Source organism: Camelina sativa, chromosome 3 (assembly GCF_000633955.1).
Source record: "Camelina sativa cultivar DH55 chromosome 3, Cs, whole genome shotgun sequence".
NCBI classification, from domain to species: Eukaryota; Viridiplantae; Streptophyta; class Magnoliopsida; order Brassicales; family Brassicaceae; genus Camelina; species Camelina sativa.
In genome coordinates, this window is record NC_025687.1 from 28,331,304 (window position 1) to 28,349,829 (window position 18,526).

The 18,526-nt window shown below is 43.2% G+C and overlaps 1 protein-coding gene across 1 annotated transcript; it reads right to left on the reverse strand.

Moving 5' to 3' along the window:
• LOC104778478 (elongation factor 2) lies at positions 14,249–17,969 on the reverse strand. Its single transcript, XM_010502938.2, has 4 exons — positions 17,866–17,969; positions 17,158–17,193; positions 16,975–17,062; positions 14,249–16,850 (listed from the first exon to the last, which is right to left on the reverse strand). The coding sequence occupies exons 2-4, from the start codon at positions 17,158–17,160 to the stop codon at positions 14,410–14,412; spliced, it is 2,532 nt and encodes an 843-aa protein (XP_010501240.1). The 5' UTR covers positions 17,161–17,193; positions 17,866–17,969; the 3' UTR covers positions 14,249–14,409.

Sequence of the window (18,526 nt, forward strand, 5' to 3'; positions counted from 1 at the left end):
CTTCGGGTATTGTGAATGAAGAGTTGGCGAGTCCTATGCGTATGTCCGAGGGTTGTAAGTGTCTCAAGCCAATCTTCCTTGCAGCATCGGTTGACATGATGTTGATACATGAACCGGAATCACATAATGCATCTTCGAATTTAACACCATTGATGGAACAAGTGATGAGGAATCTGCCAGGGCTCTCCACTTTGTGTAGTGTTCGCAAATCTTCAGGTTCCAAAGCTTTTAAAAAACAGATCTCTAATCTCTTCTACTGATTCTCTGCTTTCCAAAAATAAACGAGAGATATCATGTTGGCACCAAGTATTCATGAAAGACGTACGAAGGGGTAAAGCTTTGACAGCTTTGGTGAACTTCTCCAAGTCTTCCTCGCTAATGCGTCTTCTACGCCATAGTTTTTGTGTTTCGGCTGGTGCGTTTGGATAGAGAGATAGTCTTGCCTCTCTAAAGTGATCCTCCACATGTTCTTCAGTAATATAGCTCTCCATGAAGAAACGCTTCAATGGGAACTTGCTCCATGCTTCTTCGAATGAGATGTGGGGCGGAATAGCTTTCATCAAAGTCTTAAACTTGTCTCTTGGGGGCTCATCCCATCTAGAGATTGTTTGTATCTCTCCAAACTCGGCGGTTTGGTGCTCCTTTCCTTCTTCTACAATCGGCTCAGCTTCTGGTTCTCCTTGTTGAGGGTTAGAAAAATCGGATCCATAATCTCTAATGGACTCATCCTCATAGTCGGTTTCATACTCCTCTTCTTCTTCAGCGATTTCTTCTTCTCCTAGACCTTCAAGGTTTCGTGGTGGTGAGGCTTCAAGAGATGTTACAGCAAAACAATCCTTGATAAGGATCGAAACTTCTTCTCCTTGAGAGATCTCTTGCAAATCGGGTGTAGAACTCTTGGTCTCCATCGAAACTTGTAGCTTATCTCTCAAAAAATATTTTTTAGGTTCTGCAGCTTCTAGGGGAACTTCTTTCACGTCGAGATATTGTGGAGGAGGAGTAGGTTTCTCCCTTGTTTTTATAGGGCCAAGAATTCCTTTTCCTAAAAGGAAACATGAAAGTTTTCCTTTTTCATCAAGAATTTCTTTTTTTCTTCCTTCTTCTTCTCCATCGATTCGATTTTCTTCCTTGGTGTGTCCAGCAACACACAAGATTGAGCTCTCCAGATTCTCCTCAAGAGACTTGATTCTCTTTTCCATGGCAGCTTGCTTAGCTCCAATATTAGACTCAAGTAGTGGAACAAGAAGACCAGTGAACTCTTCGGTTAGAGTGTCTCCCAAGGTATCAAATTGTTTACCAATCTCTTCCACTTTGGTTTCGGTTTTCTTAGCTCTTTCTTCATACTTCTCCATATGGTTGCACAGGTCGAAGGTCTTGTTAAGAATAGCTTCGGTGTTATTGCAGCAACGGCTCTCCAAAGTGTTAATCTTCATGTTGCAATCGCTAATCTCCTTAGCATTTTTTCTTATCTCCTTTGAATGTTTATTCTGCTCTTCTTCAAGACAATGGAACTTCCTCTCAATGGCTTCAGCAGTTTTAGAACTTTCCGCCTCTATTCTTTTAACTTCAATAGCAATATCATCCATTCTTCCCGAAAGATCAGTTTGGATTTTGTCAAGGTTTCCATGTAGCATCTTCAAAGTCCCATCTAGAGAGTCTGTCATCCGACTTATAAAGTTCAGCATCATTTCTTCTTCAGCTTTTAGTTGTATAGGCTTACGATGGTTGTCTTGGTAGACTTGGTGTGGAATTCGGAAAGGATCTCGGTAGGGATGGTTTAAAGTTCAGCTCCAGTTGTTGCGTTCGTCCGGGTTGTTGAATAAGGTTTGTAAGTCTTCAACCTTCCACTCTAAACGGCTCTCGATGGTGTCAATGGTGTAACCCATATTGATAATATTTGTTCGGTAATCATCAATATACTCCGTGTTGTTTAAGACTTGATTGTTGACAGCATTGATTTGCTCCTCCAAGCGTGTAACGTCCTTGGTGATAGTCTCGAGTTTGGCTCCAAACTCAATGCTCATCTTATCCAACTTAGCATTTAGAACTCTATTAGCCTCCTCATGACTTGATATAAGTTCATCCATCATCTTCATGAGCTTGTCTTCATTGTAAGAGCTCTTTGAAGTGATTGGTTTTCGATTGTCATAGAAAAAGTTTTCATTGACATCGACATTCATAACTTCTTGCGAATCAAGGTGATGGTCCGTTGCAAAGCATGGCACGTCCGTGTGGTACGGTGTGTAAGAGTGTTCAGCTCGGCAGTAAGCTGGTCCAAGTGGTGCTCGGCCTCCAGATGGTCGAGTGAAAGCACTGCGACAAGATTGCCTAAGTGATGGTACAATGCTTGGTCGAGAGCGACCAAGGCTTGTACTGTGCAGCGAGTGAATTGTGGACCGGATGGGTCTTCGTCCGTGGCTCGATAGTGTGACATGAGCTCAGCAATAGTAAGGTTCTCAAAATCTCCTGGGAGAGTGTTGAGGTTCATCCTCAAGGTCTCCTGAAACAATGAAAAACAAAAAGAAAAATTAAACAGCAGGGTGTCCTAGACGTTACTCTAGTTCCTAGACTCTTGTAAACAACAATCTCTCCCCAACAACGCGCCAAAAAGCTTTGATGTGTGTGGTTTTTCACTTCAAATCTTTTACCTTAAGAAGACCACACAATTGCTCAAAGTGCACAGCTAATCGATAGTAGTATCTAAGGATCGATCCCACAGAGAGAGAGTTGTTGTTCAACGGAATCCGACGGAGGTAAGTAAGGCTAGGACTCAGTAAAAATAGGGTTTTGGTTGTCACGGTTCTAGCAAGCAAATGAATGTAAATAAAAGCAAGTAAAATAAATGAAACAATCGTTGGGCATCAAGGGGAATCGCAGGGGTTCAATGATCTATCTATCTAGGAAAGTTTAGGGTTAGTTTGTTTATCTAAAACTCGGACTATGAAACACTAATGAACCGTTAACTTAAAGTTCTCAAGCTAACCGTCTAAGATCCCTACAATTCTTAACTCAACTGTCGCAGGCAATGACCCATAGATCAAAGCATTTCAAACAGGTTCGATTATAATCCGTGGAATTCCATAGGTAAGGGGTATGTGNATTGCCTAAGTGATGGTACAATGCTTGGTCGAGAGCGACCAAGGCTTGTACTGTGCAGCGAGTGAATTGTGGACCGGATGGGTCTTCGTCCGTGGCTCGATAGTGTGACATGAGCTCAGCAATAGTAAGGTTCTCAAAATCTCCTGGGAGAGTGTTGAGGTTCATCCTCAAGGTCTCCTGAAACAATGAAAAACAAAAAGAAAAATTAAACAGCAGGGTGTCCTAGACGTTACTCTAGTTCCTAGACTCTTGTAAACAACAATCTCTCCCCAACAACGCGCCAAAAAGCTTTGATGTGTGTGGTTTTTCACTTCAAATCTTTTACCTTAAGAAGACCACACAATTGCTCAAAGTGCACAGCTAATCGATAGTAGTATCTAAGGATCGATCCCACAGAGAGAGAGTTGTTGTTCAACGGAATCCGACGGAGGGAAGTAAGGCTAGGACTCAGTAAAAATAGGGTTTTGGTTGTCACGGTTCTAGCAAGCAAATGAATGTAAATAAAAGCAAGTAAAATAAATGAAACAATCGTTGGGCATCAAGGGGAATCGCAGGGGTTCAATGATCTATCTATCTAGGAAAGTTTAGGGTTAGTTTGTTTATCTAAAACTCGGACTATGAAACACTAATGAACCGTTAACTTAAAGTTCTCAAGCTAACCGTCTAAGATCCCTACAATTCTTAACTCAACTGTCGCAGGCAATGACCCATAGATCAAAGCATTTCAAACAGGTTCGATTATAATCCGTGGAATTCCATAGGTAAGGGGTATGTGCTTCCTATGGCTCCCCACACATCTAAGCTAGGTCAAGCACACATGCAAGCTTTTGGCAAAGCACAAACACTTTAGATCATAGTTAGTTCATGAGGCTAACTTAAAGCATTAAGTAAAGACTTAGAATTAAAGCATAGAATAAACAAGAATATAAATCTAACAAACCCTAAAAATTACCACCTAAACTAAGATCATCTCCCCCCTTTGATTTATCCCTTTAAACCCAACTAGAAAAATACTATAGCACGTTTAAGGGAATCATCAAAGTAAGGTTTAAACAATTCATAAACATAAAAGAATAAATAGAGAAAAGGGTTTTACATATTACTTCAATGATAGTCAAACAAAGTTGTAGGATATTCTCCCTTACAAACAAAGTACAAAGCAAATAGAATAGAAAGAGTTGGTGGATCTCAAAGCTTCAAAGAGAGGGACGAGGGAGAGGTCTGTACGTCGGCTGCTCCTCTGGTCGTGTCTCTTGGCTGCTCCAATGATTGCACACTCAAAACCCTAGGGCTTAGAAGAGTATTTATAGGGTTCTGTCTAGGTTTAGGGTTTTGTAAGGGTAGAAACGTCTTCTCTTGTTAAGTGCATGGAAAGGGGCAGCGTAGGAAGCTTCTAGAATGGGGGTGAAGACTTCGACTGGGCCGCCGTGGTGGTAGCTGGTCAGGCCTTCAATAAAAGCCCATTGGCTTGATGGTTCTTCTTAGGTCGGTTTAAGATACGTCTTCGTTAAATCGGGCTTAACTTCCGGATGGTTGGATGGATTGACTTGATTCCACTTCGATAAGAAAGATGACTCTCTCAGCTTTCCATAAACACCAAGTACGTCGAAATGTGAGATCTAGAAGTTCTTCAAACATTGCCAGTACTGTATAGCTCTGAAATTTTCCTAAAACGTATTTTACTTGCCTTTTGGTCCTTTTTTGTTATAAAACCTGTAAAATCTTCTTGAAACCTAAAATACTTGATAATGGACATTAAAGCCTTGAAATCATATCAAACTGTTCCTAAATGCATACTAAAACTATAGCTAAAATGGGTAAAATAATGATGTTATCAACTGGAAATTTAATTTTGTTTTGAAAACGTGAGTATGAAAATAACAACATTTATATTCTTGAAGTATTAAATCGTTTGTTTTAATTAATATACATATTTTTTTCCAATCAAAAACACCAAATATTAAACATTCAAAATAAAAATAAATTAGTGTTTTTTAAAAGTTTTTTCCTTAAATAAAAACTCGGGATTAGATATGATTCTAGTTCTTCTTCTTCTTCTTTTTTTGTCAACAAAAGAGATTAGCTCAAAAGAGCCAATCTAGAGAGAAAATTGTTTACAAACAAAACATGCTGCGGGGATAGGCGGGCTTGGCGAGCCAAAGAATCCGCTTGTACATTTGCATTTCGAGAAATATAAGATAAATAAAAAGAATCAAACTCCTCTCTATCAGTTTTGATGCCATCCAAATATGTTGCGAAAGCCGGCCAGTCGTGAGGAGAAGACACCATCTTAACCAAGTCCGCACTGTCCGTAAAGAAAGCCACATCCTGGACATCTAGCCAATCATGCACCGTATCGCCCAAATGAAAGCTTCAACTTCTGCATGCAACGGGGACATACTGCACCGGTAATTGGAGACTCCACGTAAAGGTGATGATCCTTGGGGGGAAAAGCAAACCCATCCTGCACCTGCAAAAGAATCTGTTTCTTTCCAAGAGCCATCAACAAAATACCTATAACCATACCCCAGTGAGAAGAGAAGTAATATCTGCACCAGCCCGAATAACCTGAAACGGCAAAGGGATGCCCCTACGAGCGGTATCATAGCCTGACTTAACCGTATTGAAAGACCCCGACCCCGGCCATCCGATGGCCGGTGACGTTCTCTCGTCATTTGCTCGCTACTTAGTCATATTATACGGTCCATTCTTTAAATAAGGTTCATTCGCGCATTCTGTGATTCAATATCTAGAGTCTATATGATATAACTTAGAGTAAAGAAAACAATCGAACATTGTATTAAATAATCAAAGGATTCGATACAACTTATGAGTTTGCATAATAATGCTAGTACAAGCTGTATAATCGATCCCCGCTACCCATATCACTACCACTCATCTTCCCGGCCATGAGTCTCGCGCCTAAGCACTTCCTTTCCCGCGATCATTCTCCTTTCCTGAAATCCAAGTAACCATCAATAACCTTCCCCTTAGTCGTACAATGTCATGCAATGCATGCTAAGTTCTAACATTCGTCCAGTACAGAGGTCGGGCGGTAGAGAGTTATCCCGCACATCAGTTCGGACGGTGTACCGAGGAATCTGTACAGATCCCCGTCCAACCGCCGAGCCGTGTTTACTTTTCTCCAACCGTACCGTCTGTACTCGGACACTCCGGATGGTACGCTGGTCGGTAGGGAGGTAGCATGAGCATCAGTTCAGCCGTATCCTGGCCGAGCCGCACCCCCTTTCCTCCGACCAACTGGACCAACCGAAGTATTACAAATACTTATGCAGATGCAACTACCCCATTTCCCAGACCCATAAGATCGTTATTGTACCGTACCTCCGGCCCTTAAGCCTTATCGCCGAACTCTCTTTCTCTCGGAACCTTCTTCCCTACCTTATACTCGAGCTCTCGAGTTTTACTTTATTTTCCTGTTTCCGATGGTGTGTTCGAAATGAGAGCCACGCCCTCTATTTATAGGGTACGGGCCGCGGTTTTGGCCCCAAAAACACCTATCAGACACATCCGTCCGATCGCACATATTTGGCCATGTCCATTCGGCTATGCCTGTTCATCCATGTCCGTTCGGCCATGCCCGTTTGGTCCCGAGCTCCCCAGCTGACCTGAACTCCATCCACTACCATACAGCTGGCCAAGCTGGGTCGAGCTGGGTCGAGCTGGATCGAGCAGACTGGCAGCTGGTCGAGCTGGACGTAGCTGGTCGAACTATCCGCAGCTGGCCGAGAGCTGCCGTAGCTGGCCAAGAACTGTACGCAGCTGGCCGAGAACTGTCTGTAGCTGGCCGAGAACTGTCCGCAACTGGCCGAGAGTTTTTCGAAGCTGACCGATCTTTGTCCCATGCTTGGCTTGTTTCCCTCCTTGTCCGAGCTAATGCGCAACTCTTTTCCCGACTTGTCTGAGATCTCCCTACCATCTCGGACAAAGCCACGACCTACGATCCTATTTAGGATCGCGGGTGTTACAAGTCTCCCCCCCTTGAAAGGGATTCGTCCCCGAATCCGGATCAAGTTAATCTTCACTCATCTCCTTAAACCACTTAGGATAATCCGCCTTCATCTTGTTTTCAGTCTCCCAAGTAGCTTCTTCGTGTCCACCATGTTAATCTTTTTCCTGCGCATTCCCTTTACGATTCGATCAATGATTCGAATAGGCGTGGCTTCAACCGCCAAGTTTTCTTGCAACTCAGGTGGTACGTCCTCGACCACTTCGTCTTCCTCACTTAGGCATTTCTGTAATTGTGATACACGAAAAACCTTGTGAACGGTGTCTAGCTTTGGTGGTAACTCCAACTTGTAAGCCAACATGCCTACCCGTTCGATCACCTTGTACGGACCATCGTACCTTGGGCTCAACTTTTTCCTTTTGGTAAATCGCCCTTTTCCCTTATAGGTCATCGCCTTAAGATACACCAAATCGCCCACTTCAAACTACAACTCCTTCCGACGCTTGTCCCCATAACTTTTCTGTCGGTTTTGGGCTTCCTTTAACTTGATTTTCAAGAGCTTCAACTTTTCAGCTGTCTCGTCCATAATCTCGGGTCCGAATAACGTCCGTTCCCCAACCGGCGTCCAGCACAACGGCGTTCGACATGCCCGGCCATAAAGCGCTTCATAAGGCGACATTCCAATACTAGCTTGGTAGCTATTGTTGTACGCGAATTCCACCAAGTTCAAGTACTTTTCCCAGCTTCCGCCTCAATCCAGTACACACGCTCGCAACATGTCCTCGAGTGTCTGATTTGTTCTCTCGGACTGTCCATCAGTTTGTGGGTGATAGGTCGTACTTAGGTTCACCCTTGTTTCCAACGCCCTTTGAAAAGCCTTCTAGAAATGTGAAGTGAACCGCTTATCACGGTCCGAGACAATACTCACCGGCACTCCGTGCAACCGGACGATCTCCTCGATGTACCTGACCGCGATTACCTCGGCTCCATCTGTTTCCGCGATTGCGATGAAGTGTGCAGATTTGGTCAATTTTTCCACCACTACCCAAACCGCATCATGCTTAAGCTTACTCATAGGCAATCTAGTCACATCTTAGTCGAACCAGGGTGGATCGAGAACTTAGACTGGTGCGCTTCCTTTAGAATTTCCTCCCTTAACTCCTTGTTTTGCGGCACACATACTCGTCCATTCACCGCAATGGTACCATTATTTGATGTCTAAAACTCCGTCTTATTATTCTCCGCTCAACTCTTAAGTTCCTCGTCTTTTTCTTGAGCCAATCGAATTCTACTAAGTAGATCCGCCTGATCGGCCGCTCCCAGGCCTAGTGGCTCAAACTCCTTAGACAATGCATTTAAATGCAAAGCCCCCATCATGTAAACCAATTCTTCCTGATTTTTCTCGGCTTCCACATCGCAGCGTCTCCTACTTAAGGCATCAGCGACTTGATTTGCCTTTCCCGGGTGATAGGCGATGTCTAAGTCATAATCTGTGACAAACTCCATCCACCTCCTTTGCCTTAGATTTAACTCCGGCTGGGTGAATATGTACTTTAAACTCTTGTGGTCGGTGAAGATTTGAACTTTGGCTCCATAGAGGTATGAACGCCAAATCTTCGACGCTAACACCACCACGGCCATTTCTAGATCGTGCATTGGGTAATTTCCCTCGTGTTTACGCAATTGCCTTGAAGCATATGTGATTACACCACCCTTCTGCATTAGTACACAACCTAACCCAGTTATAAAGGCATCAGTGTACCCCACGTACGGCTCGTCCGCCTCCGGCAGTACCAGTACCGGAGCACTCGTGAGCATTGCCATTAACTCCGAAAAACTTTTCTCGCATTCTTCCGACCATTGGAACTTAGTGTCCTTTCCCATCAATCGTGTCATTGGCTGAGACATACTCGCAATGCCTTTGACAAACCTTTGGTAATATCCAGCCAACCCAAGAAAGCTCCTTATCTCGGTGGCATTCTTCGGACATGGCCAGTCCTTTATCGACTTAATCTTCTCCGGATCCACGGACACTCCTTGGTCCGAGACAATGTGTCCAAGGAATCCGACACTCTTTTGCCAAAACAAGCATTTGCTTAACTTCGCGAAAAGATTTTGGTCCCTTAACCGCTCTAATACTGCCCTCAAGTGATTTTGATGGGTTTCCCAATCCTTCAAGTAAACGAGTATGTCATCAATGAAGATGATAACAAACACGTCCAAGAATTCCCGGAACACACCGTTCATCAACTTCATGAAAGCTGCTGGTGCATTGCTCAGTTCGAACAGCATGACCACAAACTCAAAGTGGTCGTACCTTGTCCAGAAAGCTGTTTTCTAAATGTCTGTTGGATCAATCGGAATTTGATGGTACCCCAAAGCCAAGTCTATCTTTGAGACCCACTTTGCACATCGGAGATTTTCCAACAACTCATCTATCCGGGGCAATGGGTACTTATTCTTCACCGTCACCCAATTCAGCCCCCGGTAATCGATGCATAGTCTGAAGCTACCATCCTTTTTCTTTACAAACAAGACCGGTGCACCCCATGGTGAACTACTTGGTCTGATAAATCCTTTCTCCAACAATTCTCCCAATTGTTTCTTTCACTCTGCCATTTCTGCATGTGCCATCCGGTAAGGCGCTTTAGATATAGGGGTCGTCCCCGGTTCTAGCTCGATGGTGAACGGATCTGACCTATCCGGTGGCACTCCCTGTACCACTTCAAACACATCGGCAAATTCGTTGGCTATTGGAATATCGTCCAACTCCGCCTTTTCCCCAACTTCCTTTGTTATGATTGTGGCTAAGTATGCCTCACAGCCTTTCTCCAGCATCCTTTTCGCCTCGATTGCGAGATAATCAAACTTCCCGAAGTTTATCTTATTCCCTGGAACTTTAACGTCCCATCCTTTCTCTCAAAATTTACTCGCCCTTGGTGACAGTCAATGTGAGCCTTGTACTTTCCCAACCAGTCCATCCCCAAGATAACATCGTGTTTCATGAGTGGAACAATGATCAGGTCAGTAGGCATATTGACACCATTGACGATGACCGAGATTCCATGAACCACACCATACAGGTACATCACCTGCCCGCCGGCTGCTCGGACCAATCCATATCCGGTGTTCGGTTCACGCTTGAACCCACCTTTCCCTATCATTTCCGGGCTCACAAAACAGTGTGTGGCCCCCGAATCAAACAAGGTGTGCGTTTCCACATAACCTATTCGTAAGGTCCCTACACATTCCTCTAGAATGCTAAGTACCCATATCCCCCTTTCATATGCATTATGATGCTATGTAATGCACGAATTGAACTTAGAAAGGTTCTCATACATACCAGTAATCGCCCTGTAATTCCCAGCAGCAGTTTCCTCGGACAGTTCGTACACGCGTGGTGCAACAGCATGTCTCTTTGGTGGTTGCGGTAAAGGTTCCTCGCCATGGTTCCCACACTGATAGTTCTGTCTGCCCTCGTCAAGCTTCGGACATTCCCTCTTAAAATGTACCTCTTTTCCGCACGAGAAGCAGGACCTTGGCCCATCGCCATTTTCCATCCTCGGACAGTTCCGGATTGCATGATCCTTGCTTCCACAGCGAACACATGCACCCACGGCCCTCCAGCAAGAACCGTTGTGGTATTTTCCGCAAGTCCTACACTCCCCAAACTTGGCGTCGGACCTCGCGTTATCCACCTTGTCCCATTTCCTTTTTCGATCAATGGTTTTGGCTGGGTTATTTGAACGCAATGAAACCCTCTCGCGTCTAAGCTGTTTCTCTTCCTCCAACCCAGCTTCTATCATAACTGCCCTTTCCACTACCTCCACGACCGAGTAAAAGACACCTTTCACGCAATGGTTGCGGATGTCCACCCGTAATCCGCGGATAAAGCGCCTAAGGCGACTGAATTCAGCATCATATGCATGTACCGTCATATCCCCTTGTATCAGGCTCAGGTACGCACTTTCCAGTCGGTCCCAAGCCTCCGGAGGAAATAATTTCTTGTTGAATTCCTTCTCAAAGTCCGCAAGTGTTATAACTTGCCCACCTTTCCGTTTCACAACTGACACCCACCAGTCATGTGCTTCCTCTTCCAGGAAATGGACAGTGATGTCCTTTTGATACTCCTCCGGGCAGCGAGTGGAATTAATATTCCTTACAAGTCGACTTCTCCACTTGTCAGCCACGATCGGATCCGAACTTCCCGGAAATTTTTTTGTCTTCAGTCTCGACATATGCTCCAACGCATCCAAGTAGTCCCGTCTTTTTCTCGGAGAATCTCCCGGACTAACTTCGATGATCTTCGAACGTACCGGTACCAACGCCTTTGTCAGCATGTCCAACTGTGCCATCATTGCCTTCATCGTTTCCCATTGTTCCTGGGACGATGGTACGGCATTCTGTTGCCCATTCACGTCCGTAGCACCGCTACTCTCCGGCTTATCATTATCCGGTTGTTTCTCTCCAGCCACATGTCCGGCTGGATTCTGGGCGTTTGTGTTCCCTCCTTCCACGTCGACTAATGTCTCAGCGGCGTTAGTGATCTCATCGGCCACTTCCTTGCCCTTCCTTTTCTTTTCCTTGTTGCTCTTACCCATCTGCAAAACGCATGCACTTTAGTCATGGTTAATAAAATAAACCGATAACACTAAGAACAACTACAGCGAGATCCCATTAAGCCGATGAGTGGTGATACCTGAAACCCATTTTACCGGTCCTAGAACCAAGCATGCTCTGATACCAACTTGAAAGACCCCAACCCCGGCCATCCGATGTCCGGTGAGGTTCTCTCGTCCTTTCCTCGCTACTTAGTCATATTATACAGTCCATTCTTTAAATAAGGTTCATTCGCGCATTTTGTGATTCAATATCTAGAATCTATATGATATAACTTAGAGTAAAGCAAACATTTGAACATTGTATTAAATAATAAAAGGATTCGATACAACTTATGAGTTTGCATAATAAGCTAGTACAAGCTGTATAATAGATCCTAGCTACCCATGTCACCACCACTCATCTTCCCGGCCATGAGTCTCGCGCCTAAGCACTTCCTTTCCCGCGATCATTCTCCTTTCCTGAAATCCAAGTAACCATCAATAACCTTCCCCTTAGCCGTACAATGTCATGCAATGCACGCTAAGTTCTAACATTCGTCCAGTACAGCGGTCGGCCGGTAGAGAGTTATCCCGCGCATCAGTTCAGACGGTGTACCGTGGAATCTGTACAGATCCCTATCCAACCGCCGAGCCGCTTTTACTTTTCTCCGTCCGTACTCGGACACTCCGGATGGTACGCTGGTCGGTAGGGAGGTAGCATGCGCATCAGTTCGGCCGTATCCCGCCGAGCCGCACCCCCTTTCCTCCGACCAACGGGACCAACCGAAGTATTACAAATGCTTATGCAGATGCAACTACCCCATTTCCCAGAACCATAAGGTCGGTATTGTACCGTACCTCCAGCCCTTAAGCCTTATCGCCGAACTCTCTTTCTCTCGGAACCTTCTTCCCTATCTTATACTCGAACTCTAGAGTTTTACTGTATTTTCCTGTTTCCGATGGTGTGTTCGAAATGAAAGCCACGCCCTCTATTTATAGGGTACATGCGGCAGTTTTGGCCCCAAAAGACACCTATCGGACACATCTGTCCGATCGCACATATTCGGCCATGCATGTTCATCCATATCCGTTCGGCCATGCCCGTTCGGTCCTGAGCTCCCCAGCTGACCTGAACTCCGTCCACTACCGTACAGCTGGTCCAGCTGGGTCAAGTTGGGTCGAGCTGGGTCGAGCTGGATCGAGCTGACTAGCAGCTGGTCGTGCTGGACGTAGCTGGCCGAACTATCCGCAGCTGGCCGAGAGCTGTCGTAGCTGGCCGAGAACTGTCTGCAGCTGGCCGAGAACTGTCCGCAGCTGGCCGAGAACTGTCCGCAGCTGGCCGAGAGTTTTCCGAAGCTGACCGATCTTTGTCCCATGCTTGGCTTGTTTCCCTCCTTGTCCGAGCTAATGCGTAGCTCTTTTCCCGACTTGTCCGAGATCTCCCTACCATCTAGGACCAAGCCACGACCTACGATCCTATTCAGGATCGCGGGTGTTACACCTATTTATACCCGATTTCCTAAAGTTCCACCCAAAGGAGTCTGCCAACGAGAAAACACCGAAAGGAATATCCTCTATCAAGTCAACATCCATTGGATCAAAACGCTTAACGAGCCGATCTCTGTGCCAAGTATTCGTTAAAGGGTCCATGAATTGAGAAAATGAGAGAGATGGGTCCTGAAAAGGACCGTTACTTAAAGCTGATCTTGGGGATTGAGCTGGTATCCAGGGATCAGTCCATATAGAAATGGTGTCGCCTAGTTCTACTTCTTCTTCGTTGAATCGATTTCAGTGGCGAGTTGTATTTGATTAATAATAAAAATCAATTCGTTGTTCATTAATTTAATTAATTTTTTAACTATGTACTTTGAATTATATATATTTTAAATTTTCTTTATTCTCGTTCGACCACCTAAGCATCTACAAATGATGCACAAAGCATCCACATAAGACTATATACAATATTATTAAATTCAACATCCACTACCTTAACTTTTAACACTCCACATTATTTTATCTTAACACTCAATTCAATTTTAATATCTCTGATAGTTTTGTTTAATAAAATTCAACACCTTACCCTACCATTTTGTATTTTCATATTTTATTTTTTATTATTATTTGTGTTTACATATTTTATAAGAATTATCAATTAAACCTAAATTAAAGTGAATAAAAACTAAATAATTGCTTATATGTTTTATAATGTTTATAATTGAAATTAATTTTCTTTTTGCAAGTAAAAACTAAAAAGAATAAGTTTAATCACACAAAAAAAGTAATCAAAAATAATAGAAAATAATAATTAGAAATGGTTTTTTCTATCCTTTTTCTATGTTCAAAAGAAACGAAACTACTTTTTATTTATAAATTTTTTAAAATGATGAAGTTTAGTATATTTTTATTTTAGAAAAAAATAGATTAATATACAATAATTGTGATCAAAGGAGAAAATAAAAATTAACAAAATTATCGTCAACCAATCAGAATAAAACAAAATTTTCCACACAAAAAAATCAATACGAGGACAGGACAGACTCGAAATGAGGCAATACATGTGCCAGTATTTTGAGATGAATCTTCTAAACTCAGTTTAATCCACATGTGTTTAAAAAAAAATTCATCAGCCACATTGAAATTTGTATTCAAAACCCTCATTGTACATGGTACAATCAAAAAGACAAAAATAAAAAAGAGAAGTAACAATAGCGAAAGAGGGCTAAAAGTTTTGGTGAAAGCTTAAAGCTTGTCTTCGAAATCAGAGAGTGGAGTCATCTGTTCCTTCAAACCCTTCCTCTTCCTGGTATCAGCCACAAGCACTGAGGCCTGAGTTCCTGGCTCAAGAGGGTCAGACGACATCATTTCCCAATGATCAAAAACACACTGCGGGAACGCCTGTCCTGAGGTTGCTGCCCTAAGCTGAGCCGAGAATCCAAACGACTCCACAACAGGCAGGTACGCCTTGATGTTGTACAGTGGTGTCCCTGGCCTCTGCATCTCCTCAAAGACGTGTCCTCTCTTCTGATTCAGCACGCTGTAGATTCCTCCAAGAGCTCCCTCTGGTGCCTGGATCTCAACCATGTATACAGGCTCCAAAAGTCTAGGCTTGGCTGTGAGCTGGGAAGCGTATATGACTCTTCTGGCTGTTGGGATGACCTGACCACCTCCTCTGTGGATCGCATCAGAGTGAAGAACCACATCACAAACCTCAAAACAGATGCCTCTCATGTTCTCTTCGCAAAGAGGACCTTCCTTGGAAGCCCACTGGAAACCAGCCACCACTGAGTCCTTGATTTCATTAAGGTACTGAACTCCCTTACACATATCAACCACCATGTTAGGCCCTGTGGTTTCAGGTCCAAACGCCCAGATTTTCTTTGCAAGATCCTTGTCCCATCCAAACTCCTCCGCCAAGATCTTGGACCTGGTCTTAGGGTCATCCCTTGGACCAATACGTCCCTCATCAATAGCCTCAGCTAGACCTTCCTCCATGGGTCTTGCTTCCATGTACAGACGGTTGTGCTTGTTAGGAGACTTACTCATTACCGTGCGTGAAGATCTATCGCATACTGTCTCACGGAAAGAGACCACAGGGTCTGACTTGATAATTTCTGCACCACCCATGAAATCATCCTGGAGATCCTTCAAACAAATCTCAATATGGAGTTCTCCTGCACCAGCGACAATGTGCTGCCCTGACTCTTCCATTGAGCACACAACCATAGGATCAGACTTGGCCAGCCTCTTGAGACCCTCAACAAGCTTAGGAAGATCAGATGCAACCTTACACTGAACAGCGACACGAACAACAGGAGACACAGAAAACTTCATGGCGCGAATGGGATGAGCATCAACTTCATTCTCATTAGTCAATGTAGCATTCTTTGTGATGAACTGATCCAGCCCAACCATAGCAACAGTGTTACCACAAGGAACATCGTCCACAGTCTCTTGCCTCTTACCCATCCAAATAACAGTCCTCTGAACACTCTTAACATACAGATCCTTCTTCTCACCAGGAACAAAGTTGGGACCCATGATTCTGACCTTCATACCAGTAGCAACCCTACCAGCAAAGACACGACCAAAGGCAAAGAACCTACCCTTGTCAGAAGCAGGAATCATCTTAGACACGTACAGCATGAGAGGACCATTGGGGTCACAGTTCCTGATGGCATTTGCATACTTATCATCAAGGGGACCTTCATACAGATTCTCAACACGGTACCTCTGGGCAGTGTGGGGAGATGGCAAATGAAAGATCATCATCTCAAGTAGTGCAGTACTTGCCGGGAGCCACGTCTGCATAACACGCTTCATCAAAGGCTTAGCCAACAGTTCCTTCTCATCGTTCTTCATCTGGACACCAAGCTTCGCCAACATAGGCCAAAGCTTGTCCTTCTGGTCATTCATGCAAGTGGCAATGATTTGCTTGATGGGTTCATAGCAGAACTGGACAAACCCTCGCTTGCAGGTCGCGGTACCAGTGTTTTTGCTAGTCCATTTCCTGGTGGCAGGGTCAAAGAAATTCTCACCCCAGAGTCTCTCCATCATCTTAGATTCATCAACACCGAACTTGGAAGCATACATCTTGGCAAAGTTGGTAAGTGTAAACGCCCAACCATGGAGACCAGCAGAAAACGCCACAGTACCCTTCTCAGGATAAACTTGAACATCACCAAGGAGAGGATCCTCATATGTAGCCATAATGACATTAGCATTCTCAATGACCCTCGAGAAAGTCTGGTAAGCCTCCTCACCATCAACTTGAAGCTCAAGGAAACATCTGTCCATTTTGTTGACAGTCAAGACAGGTCGAATCCTCTCACCAAGAGCCTGACGTAGAACAGTCTCAGTCTGAACACACACACCCTCAATGCAGTCGACCACGACAAGAGCACCATCAGTGATACGGAGAGCAGCAGTAACCTCAGAAGAAAAGTCAACGTGCCCAGGTGAATCGATAAGGTTGATGAGGTATTCGTTTCCGTCCCTGGCTCCAGTGAAACTCTTCAAAGAAGCATCAGTCATCTCGTAGTAGAGAGAAATACCAGTGGACTTGATGGTGATACCACGTTCTGCCTCATCAGCTCTGGTATCAGTCATACGAACATCACCAGCAACCTCTTGGGCAATGATACCAGCAGCAGCAACCAAGGAATCAGTGAGAGTGGATTTCCCTGTTGAAATAGAAAAAAGAGATAGATTAATCTGAAAACAGTTATAAACTGTGAACAAAGACTGAAAAATATGACTAGAGATTCAGGTTAAACAATCTCCAAAGAGAGGTGAATAATAATATACCGTGGTCAACATGAGCAATAACGGACATATTACGGATGTTGTGTTTGTAGTCCATAATCCGTCGGAGCTCATCAGCTGTGAACTTCACCTGCAAGTGTATATAACAAAGGTCTTTATTGAAGCATGAATCCTTATAGTATAAAATGCCTAGCGATGATATAAGAACCAAAACAAAAGTATTACCATTTTGTAAAACTTTTGTTGTCACCTCCAAAATCTCTGCAATATCAAAGAAAAAGTAAGGATTAGCAATTGAATTAGATTGACTGAGATATTTCATTACAAATCAGACAATAAGTAGGGAAACTTTAGCTTATATCACGCTTTTGCAACAAAACAAATAAAAATCATACAGAAATGAAGATACATATAAACAAGTGAAGACTATGATAATTTTTCGTAAATTATTCTCAAGAACAAAGGATCTGGATATTACTTAGTGACAGAACAACAAAAACTGAAAATTTTCAGATTATCATTTAGCAAACCAGATCGAGAGGTAAAAAATCAAACGATGCATAACAACAGACTTATCAAAACAAGCAACTATCGGAGATGAATCATAGGTTTTGGTGAGACAATCAAAGGATATTAGCACAGATCTGCAGCAAGTAAGTCTCTGTCATCTAAACATCAAAACGGTATCATCTACCAAACCAGATCGAGTTGTAAAAATTAGAACCATGCATGACAACAGACTTATCAAAACAAGCAACTACCGGAGATGAATCAAAGGTTTTGGTTAAACAATCAAACGACATCTCCAGCAAGACTCAGTAGTCATCTAAACACCAAAACGGAACAAAATTGCTAAAACTAATCAAGACAAACACAAAAGCAAACATCTACATGGAAATCGAATCATCGGTAAAGATCGATGCGGCGACTAACCTTAACGAGAAAGATGAAGACTAGTGAGAGAAAGAGAGAAGAGAGGTGCAAGGAGACGGCGACGAAAGCTTCTTATTATATATGCTCTATTCTCTAAATCAGGGTTTTAGCTCTAATGGGTCATATTGGGCCATTACGTGTCACACTAAATTAATCTTCATGAGCCCATGATTTGAGATTGCAAGTAATGGATATTATTAAGGCTAGATTGGCAAAGCGGAGAGGGGAGCAACAACGGTAAGCAGCTGAAGCAGGGGCGGGGAGAAGGGAGCTGTGAACGGGGGCTGGAAATAAAATCTAAAATATATATTTATTTTTTTTATAAATAAAAATTCTTTGTTTTAAAACAAATTTATTTAGAACTAATTTTATTAAAAATAAAATTATAAAAAATATCTATGAAAGCAAAAAAACAAATAACGAAAAATTAGCAATTTTATAAATTAAAATTAAATATATATTTTGAAAATATTAATTTTAAATTTGAATTAGGGAATATTGAAAGCATATTCCAATATATTGTTTCTTATTTGGACTCAAGTTAAATATTTTTTTACCAGAATATTTTGGTTTCAAAATTAATATATTTAAGTGATAATTGTTTAAAAATAATAGTCCAAACTCTCCCATATCCAGCGTGATAACCCTTAGGTTTTTAGAG

Bases quoted from the DNA above. Each gene is read 5' to 3' on its own strand.
- LOC104778478 (XM_010502938.2), bottom strand. The intron at 16,851-16,974 runs GTATATTATTAT...CTATTTCAACAG, and splicing joins TATTGCTCATGTTGACCACG to GGAAATCCACTCTCACTGAT.